Source organism: Diaphorina citri, unplaced genomic scaffold (assembly GCF_000475195.1).
Source record: "Diaphorina citri unplaced genomic scaffold, Diaci psyllid genome assembly version 1.1 scaffold433, whole genome shotgun sequence".
NCBI classification, from domain to species: Eukaryota; Metazoa; Arthropoda; class Insecta; order Hemiptera; family Psyllidae; genus Diaphorina; species Diaphorina citri.
Window position 1 is genome coordinate 29,914 of NW_007377868.1, and position 19,514 is coordinate 49,427.

The 19,514-nt window shown below is 38.4% G+C and overlaps 3 protein-coding genes and 4 long non-coding RNA genes across 8 annotated transcripts in view; 2 read left to right on the plus strand and 5 right to left on the minus strand.

The window, feature by feature from the left end:
- Positions 1-85: 85 nt before the first annotated feature.
- Positions 86-797, minus strand: LOC113467225. The gene is made up of 2 exons (XR_003391379.1): positions 449-797; positions 86-186 (listed from the first exon to the last, which is right to left on the minus strand). It is a non-coding gene; the product is annotated as an uncharacterized LOC113467225 (long non-coding RNA).
- A 252-nt stretch (positions 798-1,049) lies between these two features.
- On the minus strand, positions 1,050-8,074 carry LOC103508773 (protein LTV1 homolog). Its single transcript, XM_017443902.1, has 7 exons — positions 8,036-8,074; positions 7,678-7,925; positions 5,279-5,522; positions 4,753-4,878; positions 3,886-4,077; positions 3,168-3,407; positions 1,050-1,585 (listed from the first exon to the last, which is right to left on the minus strand). Exons 1-7 carry the CDS (start codon positions 8,072-8,074, stop codon positions 1,472-1,474), a joined length of 1,203 nt encoding a protein of 400 aa, XP_017299391.1. The 3' UTR covers positions 1,050-1,471.
- A 214-nt stretch (positions 8,075-8,288) lies between these two features.
- Positions 8,289-14,882, minus strand: LOC108252347 (acidic fibroblast growth factor intracellular-binding protein). Of its 2 annotated transcripts, XM_026823275.1 has the most exons (6): positions 14,710-14,882; positions 14,128-14,258; positions 13,573-13,636; positions 13,090-13,279; positions 11,991-12,124; positions 8,289-8,940 (listed from the first exon to the last, which is right to left on the minus strand). In XM_026823275.1, the coding sequence occupies exons 1-6, from the start codon at positions 14,843-14,845 to the stop codon at positions 8,507-8,509; spliced, it is 1,089 nt and encodes a 362-aa protein (XP_026679076.1). In that variant the 5' UTR covers positions 14,846-14,882; the 3' UTR covers positions 8,289-8,506. The 2 variants fall into 2 exon arrangements, with proteins under 2 accessions (XP_026679076.1, XP_017299393.1); XM_017443904.2 differs by lacking the exon at positions 13,573-13,636 and having other exon boundaries at positions 14,064-14,258.
- On the plus strand, positions 9,882-10,914 carry LOC113467227. The gene is made up of 2 exons (XR_003391381.1): positions 9,882-10,270; positions 10,352-10,914. It is a non-coding gene; the product is annotated as an uncharacterized LOC113467227 (long non-coding RNA).
- Positions 14,883-14,932: 50 nt separating the features above from the next.
- Positions 14,933-15,253, plus strand: LOC113467228. The gene is made up of 2 exons (XR_003391382.1): positions 14,933-15,009; positions 15,091-15,253. It is a non-coding gene; the product is annotated as an uncharacterized LOC113467228 (long non-coding RNA).
- A 1,143-nt stretch (positions 15,254-16,396) lies between these two features.
- Positions 16,397-17,589, minus strand: LOC113467226. Its single transcript, XR_003391380.1, has 2 exons — positions 16,847-17,589; positions 16,397-16,650 (listed from the first exon to the last, which is right to left on the minus strand). It is a non-coding gene; the product is annotated as an uncharacterized LOC113467226 (long non-coding RNA).
- A 1,133-nt stretch (positions 17,590-18,722) lies between these two features.
- LOC103508774 (myogenesis-regulating glycosidase) overlaps positions 18,723-19,514 on the minus strand; it is a 16,232-nt gene continuing 15,440 nt past the window's right edge. Inside the window, 3 exon segments of the mRNA XM_026823283.1 lie at positions 18,723-18,923; positions 19,338-19,381; positions 19,383-19,434. Coding sequence (XP_026679084.1) covers positions 18,859-18,923; positions 19,338-19,381; positions 19,383-19,434 — 161 coding nt within the window. The 3' untranslated portion in view covers positions 18,723-18,858.

The window sequence follows — 19,514 nt, forward strand, 5'->3', positions numbered from 1 at the left end:
AAGTTAAATCACAAATAGCTCACATAATTATCCACACAGATTTGAACTTACATTTCCTGATACCATAGGTTTCAATACATGCTGAGGGGCTGTCTCATCAACAAGCAGTGGATCTTTCTGACTTCGGTGAACCAGATGGAAAGTGATGGCATTCTTTTTGTCGATAAATCTCTTCTTGTTTTTACCCTGAAAACAAAAAATACAGTTTGATGAGAATTAGATTTCTTACACAAGGAGATTGGATGTTATGTTGAAAATATTTCAGTATATGAACCAAAGCAATTAAAGATGGATAAATAAATAACCTTTCCACTCTTCTGTAGATCTCTTGTTCGTGTGATCCAGGAAGGTACCTACGGGGTTTATTTTCTACCAATAGGTAACTTGTAAAATCTGTACTTGATTCAGATACGTAGGTATCCCTAAAATTGCATGACTTTATACTTACCATTTTCTCAGGCAATTTCCAACAAAGATGTATCTAAAGATTTTTTGACTACTCCAGAGTGTACAATTCTAAGAAAATTGTCTCAGCTTCTTGGCTAGATCCTCTCTCCAGAGGAGCTGTGCTTCAATGAATGAGTGTGACTGGTGTCGACCACTGTCAGGTGCTCTGCCTAATAAGAAGAGAGATGATAAATTAATTACCTAATACCTACTTCACTTTCACTTCTCCTAGGTTCTTTTTCTTAGTGATGGGCCGAGTGAACGATTTTACTCGAGTGGACTCGAGTTTGACTTCACTCGAGTGCACTCGATTATTATTTTGTTCCACTCGAGTGGAAAAACTATTCATTGGTTCTTAGGCCGAATGGACAGGGTGGAAATGGCCGAGATGACGGAGCCCGGGCCCTTATGACTCAACGTCGAGGGATCCGCCCCAGGGTGCAGGTTGTCGTGATGTGCTAGGAGGCCCGGGGTCAGTTTGGTAGACACGGACGTGATAGGCACCATCACTAAAAACTTTAGCAGGAGGCAAAGAATTATTTTTTTATTTTTTACTTTTGTTTTTGTTACTTGTTCTTTTTCTTGTGTTCTTGTTGACGTAATGAAAAAGTCAACAAAGGAAGAATAAAAATCTTTATTGCAATATCAAAGATGTAAAGGAATAATTAATAACAAAGAGAAGTTGAACATTTCTTGAAAAAATTGGTAGATGCTGAGCCCTAGATATAAAGCAATGTTCACGTAATGCTGATCATTTGATCAATATTGCCTGGAATCCATATAAAGCAGAACAAAGGACTTTGGTGGGAAAAAAACTTCAGAGTATGGACTCAACATCATCTAACTATAGTGTGGTCACTGGATACAACAGCAATAACTTTGAAGGTAAAGGTAAAATTCTTCTCATTTCAAGCTCATGATTTTATAAACGGGAGATAATACCAAGGCAGTCTTGTCTTCTTATGCCAAATTAATGCCAGTTTCTCATTGTCTTATGACGGATGAATGCCAGTCTCCCGTGTTCTTATGCCAGATGTATACCAGGAGCATGGACTTTCTTGTTGATAAATTCTTTTTCCACTCTCTTCTTTTCGTCCTTGAATGCCAGTCTGTTAGACTTCTTCTCCACTCGTCTTTCCTGTAAAGAAAAGATAAAGAAGAAAAGGTTAAGTCCATGACATGAGATGGTAAAAGATATAATTAATTAAAACTGTTTTTTTCGTTATATTAAGGCGGTCTCTATTTGATCCCTTGTGTGCCGTGTCCATTTTAGTTTAGGACTATTGCACTACTATTTTTGGTTCAAGTCCAAGTTAAATCACAAATAGCTCACATAATTATCCACACAATTTTTTCGCCAGCCTAGTTAGCTTGGTTGGTAGTGCGTCTGCCTTGTAAGCGCTGGGCCGCGGGTTCGATTCCCGCTCGGGGCGGAATTAAAACTGTTTTTTTCGCCAGCCTAGTTAGCTCCACTCGTCTTTCCTGTAAAGAAAAGATAAAGAAGAAAAGGTTAAGTCCATGACATGAGATGGTAAAAGATGTAATTAATTAAAACTGTTTTTTTTTTCGCCAGCCTAGTTAGCTTGGTTGGTAGTGCGTCTGCCTTGTAAGCGCTGGGCCGCGGGTTCGATTTCCGCTCGGGGCGGATTTTATCCTGATGGGATAACGTTCGTTGTCGGAACGGCTGGCTTTCTCCTATCCTGTCTTTCTTCTCTCTTCGATTTCGGGACGATAAGACCATAGCAGTTACAGTTCCCTCTGTCAAACCTCTTTAAAATAATAATAATAATAATAATAATAATAATAATAATAATAATAATAATAATAATAATAATAATAATAATAATAATAATAATAATAATAATAATAATAATAATAATAATAATAATAATAATAATAATAATAATAATAATAATAATAATAATAATAATAATAATAATAATAATAATAATAATAATAATAATAATAATAATAATAATAATAATAATAATAATAATAATAATAATAATAATAATAATAATAATAATAATAATAATAATAATAATAATAATAATAATAATAATAATAATAATAATAATAATAATAATAATAAAACTGTTTCCTTTTCGGTATTCGGATATTATATCACCATCAGGACAATCGCATGCTGTAGCTGTTTCCGGCCCCATTCAGGCTGGGTACATAAGGTTAATGTGAGTAGGTAGGTAGGTTGTCGCCGAACGGTGGCTAAAACCTTCGTTACGAAAAACTTGACAGTTTAATATGATAAGTGACGAACTTTTTTTTCCTCTTTTGGGGTAGCGCGCCTGCCTTGTAAGCGCTAGGATGCGGGTTCGATTTCCAGGGCAAACTTTATCCCAGGCAGATCAAGTCTGGTCTCGGAAAAGCTGGCTTCTCCTACCCTGTCCTCGTTCTCTCTTCGTTGTCGGGACGATAAGCCCTCCGTTGTTACAATTCCCTCGACCTAGAGAACATCTAAAAAAAGTTCTGTAGGTACTGTAGACCTCACAAAGTCTTTTTTGCCCAAGCTGAGACGAAGGTACGAATGAATACAATTCAAAATTGAACTTGCGACGTATTTTGATGCAAATTGACACTTTTCCAAATTTCATCAAAATCGGACCAGGCAATCGCGAGTTAAAGCGGAACAAACATAACCAAATGCAAAACGGTCGAGTTAAAACGTAGACCTTCACTTCGTTCGGTCAATTAATACTCACCTTTCGGAACTCCTTGAGCGAGCTCTTGCGTGCCTTTCGCTCCTCGGGGGTCTCATTTTTAGGCCGAATGGACAGGGTGGAAATGGCCGAGATGACGGAGCCCGGGCCCTTATGAGTCAACGTCGAGGGATCCGCCCCAGGGTGCAGGTTGTCGTGATGTGCTAGGAGGCCCGGGGTCAGTTTGGTAGACACGGACGTGATAGGGATGCCGGTCTTCGGATTGATTTTGATTTTGTTAGTCTGAAAAGTACAACATAAAGAAGGATCTTGAGACTTCATGGAAATCAATCCGGAAGAATGGAAGCAAGTGGCTCTGGAAAGAGGAGAATGGGCAGCCGCTGTGACACAGGCATATGGTCGTTAAGGCTGCAGCCAAGGATAAGTAAGTAGTGTGAGAAGAGAAGGGCAGAAATAGTAGTTCGGTAAAACGTAGAGCTTCGAAAATTTCCACATGGGAGCTCAGAATGAGCCTAAAAACTAATGAGAAAATTTGCACGTGTTTTATTTGAAAAAAAAAAAAAAAAATGTTTTATTTCGAATCAAATAAATTTTATAGGTACAAAATTACGGGCTTTTTAAACAAATTATTCTCTTCCCCTTGTACGTATTATAGCACTTGCAAGGCAGACGCGCTGAGCTACTCTCTAAGGCCTAAGCCAGTCTAATGGAAACTAGAACTAGGCTGACTACTGACACTACTGACGACCTTATGCTTTACCTTGGGCTCTGTAATGAGGGTGGGGTGATTGTAAATGTTGGAGTACGTAGACAGAATAGACTCGCAGTCCCACTTCTCCTTCTCCCGAATCACCATCTTCTCGAATTCATCCTCACTGCTATCCTCCGTATCAGACTCCTTGGCTATTCGACCACAGCGATTAATACCAGTGTTCTCGGTGCTAAATTTCTCCTGGAAACAAAAGGAGGAAATGAAGGGGGGGGGGAAAGGATTTAAAAAAAAAAATCTAAAAATGTTTGAGAGAAGAAACATGGTCTGGCTGGGGGACTTTCATATACAAAAAGCCCACTCTGAGGCTTAGGTGTTGGGGCAACTGCCCAAAGTATGGGTTAAGCTTATACGAATCTACCAATCTGGGGGACTTTAAACAGGGAGTAGACCAGCTTGAAATTTCCCTTGCTAAAGAAACAGCAAAGGTTGTGAGCGAAGGGCATCCACTCGTAAAAATTTTGTAGCCAAAACCAAATGTCAGTCCAAAGCAATCACCCTTGCCAGGGCTGATTGAGAGGCTAACGAAAATCGCCGACCCCGTCTGAACACGAGAAAAAGCGAGGAGGAAGAAGAAGAAGACAAAACTATAACAACTGAAGTTTTATCATCCCAAATTCAAACAAAGATTGACTATTTACAATCACATTTTCAAACTTAGCATTATAAATTATAATAAGTAAAAGATGAAAAGTACTTTGTCTTCACCTGTGTTCATAATTAATAATTACAAACAGACACCACGTAACCCCTAGATAGGGCTGATTGAGAGGCTGACAAAAAATGCCGACCCCGTCTGAACGCGTCAAAAGCCAGGTAAGAAGAATATTGTAGTTACCTACAATATGTTGTACTCACCACTTGTCGTTCCTTCTCAAACTCCTCGGCAACACTGAGTAGTCTCTGGTCGTTGGTCATTATGTCTCCCTCGATGTCTTCACACTCCAGAGCACCTATCTCTGTGTCATCGTATTTGGCAAACATCTGAAAAGAGATAGATGGTTTTATTTGCTTTCAAATTTAAACATTAAAGTGGGACTTTACTGTGATAACTTTTATTATTTTTTTTTTTTCTTCTTCTTCTTCTTCTTTTTTTTCATAAAAAAACTACTGTAAGTAGGTTCTTATTATTTTCGTGTCCGTGAGCTAGGTATGGGTATCTATCTCACAGTGTTGGAAGGATTGGAGGTTTAGAACCCCTTTGGATGCCCAGAAGCAATATCTGGGCTCATTTCATGTCCTTACAGATAATTTCGTAGAACAAACTGTAACTTACATACATGTGACTACTCTAAGTAATTAATGTACCTAACTAACCAGAAGTAAAAAGCACAACTACAAGTTCTTGATGCAAGAGTACCAAAAAAAAAAAAAAAAATCTCACCTGTTCAAATGTATCATCCAAATAGCTCAGATTCTCATTCCTTCTAATCACAGAACTTGACATGGAATACTCAGTGAACCTTGATTTGGTCTCTTCCTTACTGAACATCTTCAGCCGTTCATCATTCTCATCAAAATCATCACCGTCTTCATCATCAAAATCACTGCTCATGTCTTCGTAATCATCTGAATTGTCATCATCCATCCCTGTGGTGTCTTCATACATATCACCTTCGAAATCACCTCTATAGAGGAGAAACATTTAGCATGAGATTTTAATAAAATTTTACAACCAGTTCCCCATGGATCACTGATGTTAAGCACCATTTCACATCATTGGTAAAATCACTGCTCATGTCTTCGTAATCATCTGAATTGTCATCATCCATCCCTGTGGTGTCTTCGTACATATCACCCTCGAAATCACCTCTATAGAGAAGAAACATTTAGCATGAGATTTTAATAAAATTTTACAACCAGTTCCCCATGGATCACTGATGTTAAGCACCATTTCACATCATTGGTATCTGGATGGGTCACCATATGAGCAATTGCATGCTGCTGGCTTTTCCCGGCCCCACTCAGGCTGGGTGAGGTTAATGTGAGGTGGTTAGATTGTTACCAAATGGAGGGTTCAAGTATTTTTTTTATCAATTATCATCAATCATCACTAAAAAATGTATTATTAAATGGAGACTTAAACCACCATCACTCTATGGTAACTATGATCACAATGGTACTACTTACCATTTATTAAGGAGCGCGGTAGCGCTCCGCCCCGCCAAGTTATTAATATGAGTACGACTACCCTGTCCTAAACAGATATGGTTCTGTTCTCAGAACGGCAGGTTTCCTCCTATCCAGTCTTCCTTCTCTAAGGATTCTGCCCCACGAGCGACTCCTTCCCTCTACTTGCTTTTGGCTTTACGTGCAGAAAACAAACATACCGTTTGTCAATACTTTTTCTATATGTGGAGTAAAAAGTAAGGCCGACCATTCACAACTAAGGAGTGGGGAGAATGTAGTCTTGAACCCAGGGGGAAAATGTACAAGATCCAAAAAGAAAAGGTCAAGTTAGAGGTAAATTTGTTACATGAATTTATTTATATTTTATCATTATCATACAAAATGTAAAAAGATTAAAACTTGTGACTAGATTTATTCACGCATCAAATTGAATTGGAGTTCAATAGGTTACAAATGATTTAATTGGACCGACGCGACGAAGTTGTTTTCTTCATCTAATCTTTATAATGAAACTGTAATTTCTAAACAAATAACATTGTACATTTTTTTTTTTTTTTTTTTTTTTTTTTTTTTTTTTTTTTGGGGTTTTAAAGGGGGAAATTTAAATTCTTTGTTTTTTTTTCCGAGAACGAACATTATCCCATCAGGATAAAATCCGAAGACAGACGGGGAATGTGCCTCATGAACAATTTAAAAGGTGACAACATTCAATCATAAAAAAAGTGTTTGTCAATAAATTAAAATTAGTTATTCCCAAACACCCTTTGCTCAATTTCTGAAAAAGCTTGTAAATACCTACAAACCTACATAATATTATTATGAATGGGCCCTATAGGTAGTGGTCAAAGTACTATAAAAATAAAATAAATAAAAAAACAGCTCACATTTTTAGGGATTTCTGCTGACTTGGTGCGAGCCTTGGCTGGAATAAATACCCGTTCCATTGCCACCGGGTTCTCTGTAGGATCACGCAAATGTTGTAAATAATCATACTCATCATCAAAGTAGATTCCATATTTGATCTGTTCTTCTTTCTGTTTGGTCTTGTCTTTACTCTGAAAATAAACAAATTAATTTGTAGAAATACACAGGCAAAACAAGTAGGAAAAGTTTATAGTTCAGTGGTCTGAATATTTTTGGTTCATTAATATATTAAAGCGGTCTCTACTTGATCCCTTGTGCACTGTGTCCATTTTAGTTTAGGACTATTGCACTACTATTTTTGGTTCAAGTCCAAGTTAAATCACAAATAGCTCACATAATTATCCACACAGATTTGAACTTACATTTCCTGATACCATAGGTTTCAATACATGCTGAGGGGCTGTCTCATCAACAAGCAGTGGATCTTTCTGACTTCGGTGAACCAGATGGAAAGTGATGGCATTCTTTTTGTCGATGAATCTCTTCTTTAGCAGGAGGCAAAGAATTATTTTTTTATTTTTTACTTTTGTTTTTGTTACTTGTTCTTTTTCTTGTGTTCTTGTTGACGTAATTTTGTACTACTGGGTTGTATGACCCGTCAAATAAATAAATTAAATTAAAGAAGAAGAACAACAAAGAAGAGAATAAGAAGAAAGGAGAAGAAAAAGAAAAGGAGAGAAGGAAGGAGAAGAACAATAAAGGTGAAGGAAAAAGAGGAGAAAAACTCACCCTCCATTTCCATTGGCCAATGCAACAAAGTCATCCTCCAGTTGATTGTTTGGGTCATCATAGTCAAAATCTTCATCCATAGCGGCTACAATATCTGGATCCAAATCCAGCCTCAGTCCAGACTCCGGAGCGGCTTTATTGAGAAGACCTATGCTCTCTTCATGACTGGATGAGAAGACGGAGGAAGGCAGCTGTAACCGTGGACCTCCCAAGGCTGCAGCTCCTGGCGAGACATAAGTTTCAATATCCTAAAAAAAAAAAAAAAAAATACATTAACCTTTCCCACTAAAAAACGACAAAAAACCTATGTTAGAAGAGGCACTAGCAGCTTATTATGGACCTGCTTGATTTAGTATACGTTTTTTCTATCGATTTTAATATTATTAATTTGTATCATTTAAAAAGTATTGAACAAAATGCAGGTATCGATTTTTTCCTACATTGTAACATGACTTCCAGTATTTTCTTTATAATATTTATTTTATTATTTTTTATATGCTTATTATTTCTGTATTTTATCATTTAACTACCTATTTGTATGCTTTTTTAAACTATTTATATTTTTACGAAGTAAAAAAAGTTTGTACCTATTTGAACAATAATATTTTTTCTTTCTTTTCTTCGAGATTTTAGAAAATCTCGTTTCGTTTTCTCATAGTTTGTGCGGATTAGTTAACGGTGACGTACCCAAAAAATACACTGAATAATTTCAGCAACAGTAAGCTTGCAAAATATTTGCTACAGAGAGCTCGTTTGTTACCTCGATGGTGGTCAAGACAATCACCTGGTAAACAGGAGGGCGTGAGTTCAATCCCAGTAGGATTCCTGCTTAATGGTGATACATACGAGACAAACACTCACTCACCACCCCCATATAGCGATTCCAAATCTTCTTCACTTCCCCATTACTCTGCACACACTCCAATTGTAGCGCTGCACTCGTGTACGCGGTGAGGAACAGCACAACGTCCGCCTTGCTCAGATTCAAATGGTGCCAGGGCTCGATAAACTTTTCGTTCAAATCAAGGAAGAAGTTTCTCAGTTCTTTCGTCCGATGGAGGTTGGTCGCGAGGTTTATTAGGTGTCGGGAGTAGACGCGAAAGTTGGAGTCGAATTCGGAATAGGATCGGTCTAGGAGTTTGGATTTAATCTGTACAAATACAAGATGGCGGTGTTCTTTCTCTTTGTCGAGCAGGATTCGGAGGTCACGAAGCTCGAGAAGGAATTCGCGGTCGATGTCCGTGTCATCGTGGTCGGGTTGACCTGGGAATTATGTAAATTAGTCGTTAATATCTTGGTAAATACCAACCTCAGTGGTGTAGTGGTTAGCGCGGTGGACTTCGGATCTGGAGGTTGGTGGTTCGAGTCCAAGTCAAGTCATGAAATAGATCGGTCTAGGAGTTTGGATTTAATCTGGACAAATACAAGATGGCGGTGTTCTTTCTCTTTGTCGAGGAGAACGCGGAGGTCACGAAGCTCGAGAAGGAATTCGCGGTCGATGTCCGTGTCATCGTGATCGGGTTGACCTGGGAATTATACAAATTAGTCGTTAATATCTTGGTAAATACCAACGTCAGTGGTGAAGTGGTTAGCGCGGTGGACTTCGGATCTGGAGGTAGGTGGTGCGAGTCCAAGTCATGAAATTTAGCGTAGTGCATTAAGCAGGGAACGACATTTGTGACAAGCATTTATGCTTAACACAATTAAAATTCCTTTAATTAGCATAAAGCCTTTTCTATTTAGCGCTAGGCCGCGGGTTTGATTCTCGCCCGGCGGATTTTATCCTGAATGGATAAGGTTCGTTCTCGGAACGGCTGGCGTTCTCCTATCCTGTTTTATTTCGGGACGATAAAACCTTAGTAGTTACAGCTCCCTCTATCAAACCTCTTGATAAAAATAAAATTTTTAAAAAAAACAGGTACCTCTAAGTACAATGACTAATAAGTAAATAACGTTAACTATAAATTATCGTAGGTATATTTTATCACAATTTTGATTGATTACCTAAAGAAGGTAGGTACTTACAACTACTTACACATAAATCTTGGTGGGTAAACTAACTATCTATCATTATATCATTATTATCACGTTGAACTTTAGTGGACAAAGTTTCGTTCATTAGTTTCTCTGCGTTCGGGCTTTACCGGCAGAGTGCGACTTTTTCCGGAAGTACGCGATCTCTCACGACTACAAATCATGTATAAACAAATAAACTTAGGATATGTATGTATGTAACGTTAACTATAAATTATCGTATATTACTTTCTATTATTTTATCACAATTTTGATTGACTACCTAAAGAAGGTACTTACAACTACTTACACATAAATCTAGGTGGGTAAACTAACTACCTATCATTAAATCATTATTATCACGTTGAACTTTAGTGCACAAAGATTCGTTCATTAGTTTCTCTGCGTTCGGGCTTTACCGGCAGAGTGCGACTTTTTCCGGAAGTACGCGATCTCTCACGACTACAAATCATCATCAGGTCTATTCGTTATTTTTCGTGAATCCACTTCGCTTCCAACTTCCAATAGGATTTCATTTCACGAGTGCGGAGCAACAGTTTTGTTTCTTTGATTCGTTTAGGTCCGAGCGTGTCCGCCATTTTCCGGTAGGATTTCATTTCACGAGTGCGGAGCAACAGTTTTGTTTCTTTGATTCGTTTAGGTCCGAGCGTGTCCGCCATTTTCCGGAAGTACGCGATCTCGCACGACTACACCCGAATCAGCATCGGGTCTTTCCGCTGTTTTTTTGTGGATACTCGCTTCAACTTCCCGTCGGATTCGCCTCTTTGATTCGTTTAGGTCCGGGCGTGTCCGCCATTTTCCGGAAGTACGCGATCTCGCACGACTACACCCGAATCAGCATCGGGTCTTTCCGCTGTTTTTTGTGGATACTCGCTTCAACTTCCCGTCGGATTCGCCTCTTTGATTCGTTTAGGTCCGGGCGTGTCCGCCATTTTCCGGAAGTACGCGATCTCGTGCAGCTGCACCCGATAGTTCGGAATGAGCATCGGGCCTTTTCGTTGTTTTCCGTCGATGCCATCGCGCCACGCCCCCGCGGGCAGGTATAACTCCCGCTCGAACGTTCCCGGGTTTAGAATCGGTGCCACCAGCAACTCTTCACCGATGAGGAATTCGTTGGAGACGGTGTAACACGCTTGATCCGATGGATCGTACATCCAGAGGGGCCGGATGATGGGGCTGCCCGTTTTCAGAGCTTCGGTTTTGTATTTGAGAAGAAGCTCGTTGATCTGGAAACAAACGGGAATATTGTCTTTTGTGAATGAGGGAAAAAGATCATCACATATTTACCTATTTGTATGGAATTATTAAAAATAAATAAATAAGTAATATGTAATAATGAGTGTTTTACCGCCGTTTTTATTTCACAGCAATGAAACAACTGCTACATTAGACGCTTAGACGCATGTGGTCTGTGTCGTAGCATGGCTATAACGTAGTATGTCTCTCATCAAATGGGCAAGAAGAGACACAATACTTCTCTCATTTAGGTGCTGGATCAACACGAGAACACCAGAAAGTAACCCGTTGAAATATTTGCAGTCAAAAAACCAGTTATTATTGATTATTTATAAGTTTCCATTTATTGGTTTTTCAGAACAATTCTCTCATCAAAAAAAAAAAAAAAAAAAAAAATTTAACAAATGGTAAACCCATCCGTAAAACCCGGCGCTTGTGCCACTGAAAGTTAAACAAAAAAAAATAGTTAACAAATGGTATACCCATCCGTAAAAGCCGGAGCTTGTGCCACTGAAAGTTAAACTCATAGAGCGCCTACCTTGGTTTGTCTGAGAGTGGTGAGATTCTTAGCAAGGTCCAGGACCATCTTATCCATAGTGTACTCGCTGGGTAGATGGGAATATCGGATAACAGGTAGGAAGGTGGCTAACTGAAGCCATCGGATGTACAGCTCCTTGTCCGGGAGCCAGCTTTCCTTAGAGGGATCTGCGGGAATCGATACACGTCAAATCTTATTAACAGCTTGAAACAAATTTGAGGATAAAATTCCATTCCTGTGCCAGGGTTGAGCCCACGTCAGCAGTACCAAGCGAACGTCTCGTCTTGACCACTAAATTACCAACTAATTTCCTTTGAGTTAACCAAATCAAAATCAAATTGTCAGACGCGAATAAAAATAAAAACTGGTAATCGTGAGTCGTTTCACAGGAGTTTGGGTTGTACATAATATACATATACATAGATGTTTTACTTAACAAGGATTGCATTCTGTCAAGTGAGCAAATAAATAGCTTTAAATAACACACACCGTATTCTAGTCTTACCTATAGAGTCCACGTTGGTCCATGTAGTCATCATTGAGATGGCACACTTGAAGAAGTCAGCAAACTGAAGGTAATGCAGCTTCTTCTTGGACGTTTCAAAACGCATGGATGCAATGAACACTATGGCACCATATCTGCAAATAATAAAGGAAATAAATGACAAAGGCAGGGTTCCCAAGGTGAACACTATAGCACCATATCTACAAATAATAAAGGAAAAATTGACAGGCATGGTTCCCAACGAAGAGGAAGACCAAGAGAAAGATATATATCAACCAAATTATGAAAAACTCTGGGTCTGACACCTATGCAGACATGAAGGATTGAAACAAATGATGAAAATGTCGATACATTTTGAAATAATAATAATAATAATAAATAGAAAGTAAAAAATAAACAAAGAGTGCTCTACCCCAGCAGTAGGCTACTAGTCTTTGTTGTCATCAAATTCTCAAACAATGTTGAGGATAAAAATCCATACCTTAAATGGGATTGAACCCATGCCCTCCTAATTATCAGGACTGTGAGGCAGGGTTCCCAAGGTGAACAGTATAGCACCATATCTTCAAATAATAAAGGAAATAAATGGATAGAGGCAGGGTTCCCAAGGAAGATCACCATAGCACCATATCTACAAATAATAAAGGGGAAAATGACAGAGGCAGGGTTCAGAAGGATGAATACTATAGCACCATATCTACAAATAATAAAGGAAAAATTGACAGGCATAGTTCCCAACGAAGAGGAAGACCAAGAGAAAGATACATCAACCAAAATCCAAATTATGAAAAACTCCGGGTCTGACACCTATGCAGATGCAGACATGAAGAGTAAGATATCTGATAGAGTAGAATGGAGAGCTATAAACGAATCTTGGGATTGAAACAAATGATGAAAATGTCAATAAATTTTGAAAAAAAAAAAACTAAACAAAGAGTGCTCTACCCCAGCAGTAGGCTACTAGTCTTTATTGTCATCAAATTCTCAAACAATGTTGAGGATAAAAATCCATACCTTAAATGGGATTGAACCCATGCCCTCCTAATTATCAGGACTGTTGACCACTTTACCACCAAGGCAAACATCTAACCAAACTTACTTCTTGGCTAATTCATCAGGGAGTAGGAAATGTTTCTTGATATTCTGCACAACAGAGCCAGGCAGATCATCAACTGTTTTGAATATCCTCTTCACATTGTCAAACTGTCTCCGACAAGATTTCAACGATACATTGGTTTTCTCGCTGACCTCATCCAGGTCTTTTCTGTGGCGGGAAGACAACTTCTTGCCTGTTGGATTGAAAATAAGAATCTCAGTAAGATTGTATAGGTAAGTACTTGTTGTTTGTTGAAAACAAAAGTGATCCTTTGCCAGCCTAGTTAACTTAGAGTTTAGAGGGTAGCATGTCTGCTTTGAAAGTGCTAGGTCACGGGTTCCATTCTTGCCCAGAGCAGATTTTAAACTGAACTTATAAGAACAGCTGGCTTTCTCCTATCCTGTCTTCCTTCTCTCTTTGTTTTTGGGAATACCTGAGCAGTTACAGTTACCTCTATCAAACCTCTTGAAAAAATAACCTTGTTACCTAGAAATTCTCTCACTACACTGTCATCCAAATCGTAATATTTCTCAATGAGAAAATTTCTGATCTCCGATTTCAACTGGAAAGCAATTTGTGTCTGAAGTTTGACAGGATAATGGAGCAGCTTGATATATTGGTTTTCTCACTGACCTCATCTAGGTCTTTTCTGTGGCGGGAAGACAACTTCTTGCCTGTTGGATTGAAAAAAGAATCTCAGTAAGATTGTATAGGTATAGGTAAGTACTTGTTGTTTGTTAGTTTGTTGAAAACAAAAGTGATCCTTTGCCAGCCTAGTTAACTTAGAGGGTAGCATGTCTGCTTTGAAAGTGCTAGGTCACGGGTTCCATTCTTGCCCAGAGCAGATTTTAAACTGAACTTATAAGAACAGCTGGCTTTCTCCTATCCTGTCTTCCTTCTCTCTTTGTTTTTGGGAATACCTGAGCAGTTACAGTTACCTCTATCAAATCTCTTGAAAAAATAACCTTCTTAAGTACCTAGAAATTCTCTCACTACACTGTCATCCAAATCATAATATTTCTCAATGAGAAAATTTCTGATCTCCGATTTCAACTGGAAAGCAATTTGTGTCTGAAGTTTGACAGGATAATGGAGCAGCTTTTCAAACATGTTGTATGTTCGGTAGTGATCCAGCACATCAGCTGCTAAGATTTCAATGGGCATGTTTGGCACTGTAAAAAAAGGAAGGAATTATTTTAATATGATAATAAAATTGTTGAATAAGTCATACCCACATGAGACAGTTTGTTTTTAAACCAATAAGACCCCACCCTAGACACCTTGGAAGATAAAGCATGACTGCCTTGTAATTACTAGTTCATGGGTTTCATCCCAAGCAAGAACAAACTTTATCCTGGACAGATAAATCATTCTCAGAATGGCTGGCTTTCCCTAATTCTGTCCTCTTCCCCTCTTTGACTATGGGATAATAAGACCTCCTTTGTTACAGTTCCCCTTTATCTTTTTTTTTTACTTTAAATATTACTATTTCCTTACACTTGCTTAACAAAACTTACACAGTGGTGCCCTTTTTTTATTGGTGCAAAATCCCACAGATTAATTTTAGATTGTTAGGAAACATTACAGAGGGCACCTAGAGTTTTACCAATAACACAACCTTACCTAGTTTACTCTCCTTCTTGTGCAGAATATTGACAGCTTCTGTGGACGGATACCCATCGACCCACAGCTTGAAAACCTCCGGATCAATCACAGTATAGTTACTGATAAACACAGCAACCTCACAAGGGAGTGACATTCTTGAGACAACTTGAAATTAACACTTGAGACAAAATAGACAAATGTGTGTTTCTAAATGCCTCTGATAAGATGAATAAAACTGGAACTTGGTTGATACCAAAGATAGTAGGTACCTAGTTAAATTTGTTTGAATTTCAACAAAAAAAATATGTTCATTGGTAGGTAAACTGATAAATTCATGTCAGAAACAGACAAGACCTGAGACAAACATTAGAAGAAAAGGCTTCATATGTTCATTGGTAGGTAAACTGATAAATTCATGTCAGAAACAGACAAGACCTGAGACAAACATTAGAAGAAAAGGCTTCACTGAAATGTTCTTTTTCCCTTATCACTCTTATCAGCACATAGATATTAGACAATGCTATCACTGTTATCAGATAAAATAAGGTACCTAATACAAAAATCAATAATCAAATCTTATGCTTATCCCAAATCCCATTTACCAAATTACCACTTATCCTTTCCATTAAAAAAAAAGAAAAAAAAACTGATAAAAAAGGAATGGAGGGGAAGTGTGCTCGGCTCATTCCATTGGCGAAGAGTCGAAAGGAAAAATCGATTAATCGACTGATAAAAAAGGAATGGAGGGGAAGTGTGCTCGGCTCATTCCATTGGCGAAGAGTCGAAAGGAAAAATCGATTAATCGATATCAAAAATCGATCGTGATCTGATATCGATAATCGTATACTGCGACCTTTGGCAACACTGCAATATGGAAATGGAAGTCAAGGTCAAGGCAGGCTGTTCAATGGTCCCGAAAATTTCCAATCGCGAAAAAGTATCTAGTCGTAGTCGCCATAATAGATCAGTTGCGCTTGCTTGGGTGGTGTTTCAAAGTCATAGAGCAGGAAAAATGAGGACCAACAGAATTTTTCTTTTTCTTCTACAACTTCTAGATCCCGAGATAAATTGATTAAAAAAATGCCGGTAAATCGTGAACTTTGACGTCACGGCATACGCTCCCGTAGGCGATGACGTCACATCAAATGTCCCGGAGCAAAGCCTCCTTGCAGGCAACGCCATTAATGTGTCGCTACCTAGCGGACAAAAATAGCAACTGCGTTAAGTCTGACGTCACAAATCTTTGAACTCTTTCATAAAAATTGAATTTTCGATCGTTTACAGTTATTATTTCGGAGTTTTGACCTCAGATTTGATTTTTCCCAACTTTTTACATAGGAATCGACCATTTATTCTTTATAATTTTTACCCATTTGCAACTCCTCCATTAAATGGGAGCATTCATATCTGACGTTCAAGTCAGAGATTACTCACTCCCATCCAATCACCTGTAAAATATTTGACCGTTCATTGAACGTACTGTGACTGGAGCATGATCTTTTAAATATTCCCCAAATTTCCCAAATCTAGAGTATCCCTAAAATTTTCCGGTTCTGGGGTGTACTTTGCGATTTGGCCTAATCCAAAGCAGGAGCATTCATATCTGACGTTCAAGTCAGAGATTACTCCCTCCCTTCTAATCACCTGTAAAATATTTGACCGTTCATTGAACGTACTGTGACTGGAGCATGATCTTTCAAATATTCCCCAAATTTCCCAAATCTAGAGTATCCCTAAAATTTTCCGGTTCTGGGGTGTACTTTGCGATTTGGCCTAATCCAAAGCACCCTAAAGATAAAAGGTACATACAGGGTTTTTTAAGTGAAGGTAGGATTTTCAAGTAGGCTAAGTCTTGAGTTTGATTCCCGCCCGGGGCGGATTTTATTATAAACAGATAAGGTTCGTTCTCGGAACGGCTTGCTTTGTCCTATCCTGTCTTTACTTTTGGAACGATAAGACCTTATCAGTTCCCTCTATCAAGCCTCTGTCTATGAAAAAAATGTCTACTATAATTTATTGTAGTGCAATTGAAATAAATTGTTGAAACCTATTCAGATGTCTTATTTTTTGTAGTCTTTTCTATAAGAATAATGAAAAACTTACCTTCAAATACTCAAAATTAATGTAATATGTTCACAAATAGGAACGATAAGACATCAGTTCCGTCTATCAAGCCTCTATGTCTATGAAAAAAATGTCTACTATGACTGTAGTGTGGTCTGCACTATAGTAGAAATCGGTCTTGAATCTCACTATTTCAGCCCATTTTGAACCATATTTAGGAGTCCTGATTTTGGACCGTATTCAGGCATCCTGTACAGTGAAATTTAATTTGTTTATTTAAATTACGAATTCTCAACTAGGTAAAAAAATCATATATGGATATATTTTTTATTTTATTTTACATTATAAAAATATTATCATTATTTATATTTTGTATTTAGCGTCCTAAGTTTTATGTTCTTTTTAAAAAAATATATTATTGAGAAAAATACACTTTTTTTATTTTGCGTAAATAAATTATTGTCTCATTTTATTTTTATTTTTTTAATCTGCACATGGGGGAACAAAGGTGCGAACGACATGGTGTTCCAGAGTTAAAGCGCTTTATTGAAGAAAAAAAGAAAGAATAGTTTTTCTTTAAGGATCTGGCTAGTTACCTGCATGGTAAGTCTTTTAAGCAGTGGAATGTGGGTTCGAATCCCAACCGAGGCATGGAATCTTAGAGGGAACAAGATTATCCATTTTGTGATGTACCATCCCGTTATTGTCACCTGTCGTTATACACTCTGTGGTCAATGTTGTTTACTTTGGGGGGTTTTTGAGGAACTAGTGGAAAGGTCTTATCGTCCCGAAATCAAATAGAAAAGGAGGACAGGATAGTAGAAAGCCAACTGTTCCGAGAACGAAACGGTGGGTGTTTTTGTGTTTTTTTTTTTTTTTTTTTTTTTTTTTTTTTTTTTTTTTTTTTTTTTTTAAGAGGTTCGATAGAGGGAACTGTAACTGCTAAGGTCTTATCGTCCCGAAAGCGAAGACACAAGGAAGACGGGATAGGAGAAAGCCAGCCGTTCCGAGAACGAACTTTATCCGTTCAGGATAAAATCCACCCCGGGCGGGAATCGAACCCGCGACCTAGGCTTACAAGGCAGACGCTCTACCAACCAACCGGACTAGGCTGGAGCAGAATAAACATGGGGTATTCTATTCTATTCGGCGGCTGGCTGATCGTCCTGAAAGCGAAGACACAAGGAAGACGGGATAGGAGAAAGCTAGCCGTTCCGAGAACGAACTTTATCCGTTCAGGATAAAATCCACCCCGGGAGGGAATCGAATCCGGGACCTAGCGCTTACAAGGCAGACGCTCTACCAACCAACCGGACTAGGCTGGAGCAGAATAAACATGGGGTATTCTATTCTATTCGGCGGCTGGCTGTGGGACTATAAACAAGGAAGAATAACAGATGATCCCAAGTCCTTTCCTAGAAGGACAAATAAGGTATATTCTATTCTATTCAGCGTCTGGGGGGCACATAACATTCAAAGTCGAGCCCCTTTTAAAATAAATTTATTAAAAAAATCAGCGTCTGGTTGTGGCATTAAAAACAAGGAAGACCAGATAATCCCACTCACCCGTACTCTCAAGGGAATAATCCCCGCCCACAGGGCCGGGCAGTAGGAACGGGATCATAGAAGGATAAATAAGGTATATTCAATTCTATTGAGCGTCTGGGCTCTGGGGGCACATGACATTCAAAGTCGAGCCCCTTTTAAAATAAATTTATTTAAAAAATCAGCGTCTGGTTGTGGGCATTAAAAACAAGGAAGAATAACAGATGATCCCAAGTCCTATCCTAGAAGGATAAATAAGGTATATTCTATTCTATTCAGCGTCTGGTTGTGGTATTAAAAACAAGGAAGACCAGATAATCCCACTCACCCGTACTCTCAAGGGAATAATCCCCGCCCACAGGGCCGGGCAGTAGGAACGGGAACCCGATGATCCCGTAGGTCAGGGCCGTGGGTATAATTAACTGCAGGGACTCCCACGTCGAGGGGAGAACAGGCAAGGATACGAACACGGGGGAAGGGGGGCGCTGGATGGCCGAGGAAATGCCGGAAATGTTGACACTGGCGATGAGATGGTTGATGAACTCCGTCTTGTACTCGTCAGGGTTGGACAGGTTCCGTTTGAAGTTGTAGTAGCGCGGGAGATCGTAGGCCGTGCCTGAGATAGAATTGGAAATTAATATAGAATAGCATAAAACTAGATTTAGAAGAAGCTCAGATTCACTACAAATAAAATTAATTAATGATTAGAATGAAAATAATAATAATAATAATAATAATAATAATAATAATAATAATAATATAATAATATAATAATAATATAATAATAATAATAAATAATACAAAAATAAGTACTATACTATTACTAAAACTATACCTAGTTTATTGAATCGTTCACTCAGCGTCTGTCTTTTCAGACTTTCTCGGGATCATCTATTTGAGCAACCAATGGGATCAAAAATCAAAAGTATACGGAGTACCTAATGTGTTAAAATATATTGCATATGAGAAGAGAGTAAGAAGTAAGTACCCTAAAAATAAACAAAAAAAGCGCTAAGATTAAAAGAGTCTACTACGCGCCAAATAGAAAGAGTCCTGATGTTGTATTCTTTCACTAGAGTCTCAACTTGGTCTGTAGGAACTGAACAGTCCTGTTTGAGGTGACATCAAACATTCCTCGGAACGAAAACATCAACCGAATTCGAGCATTTGGAGAACATCTCAAAAAGTCGCGAAAAGTTTTTTTTCTTCTTCCC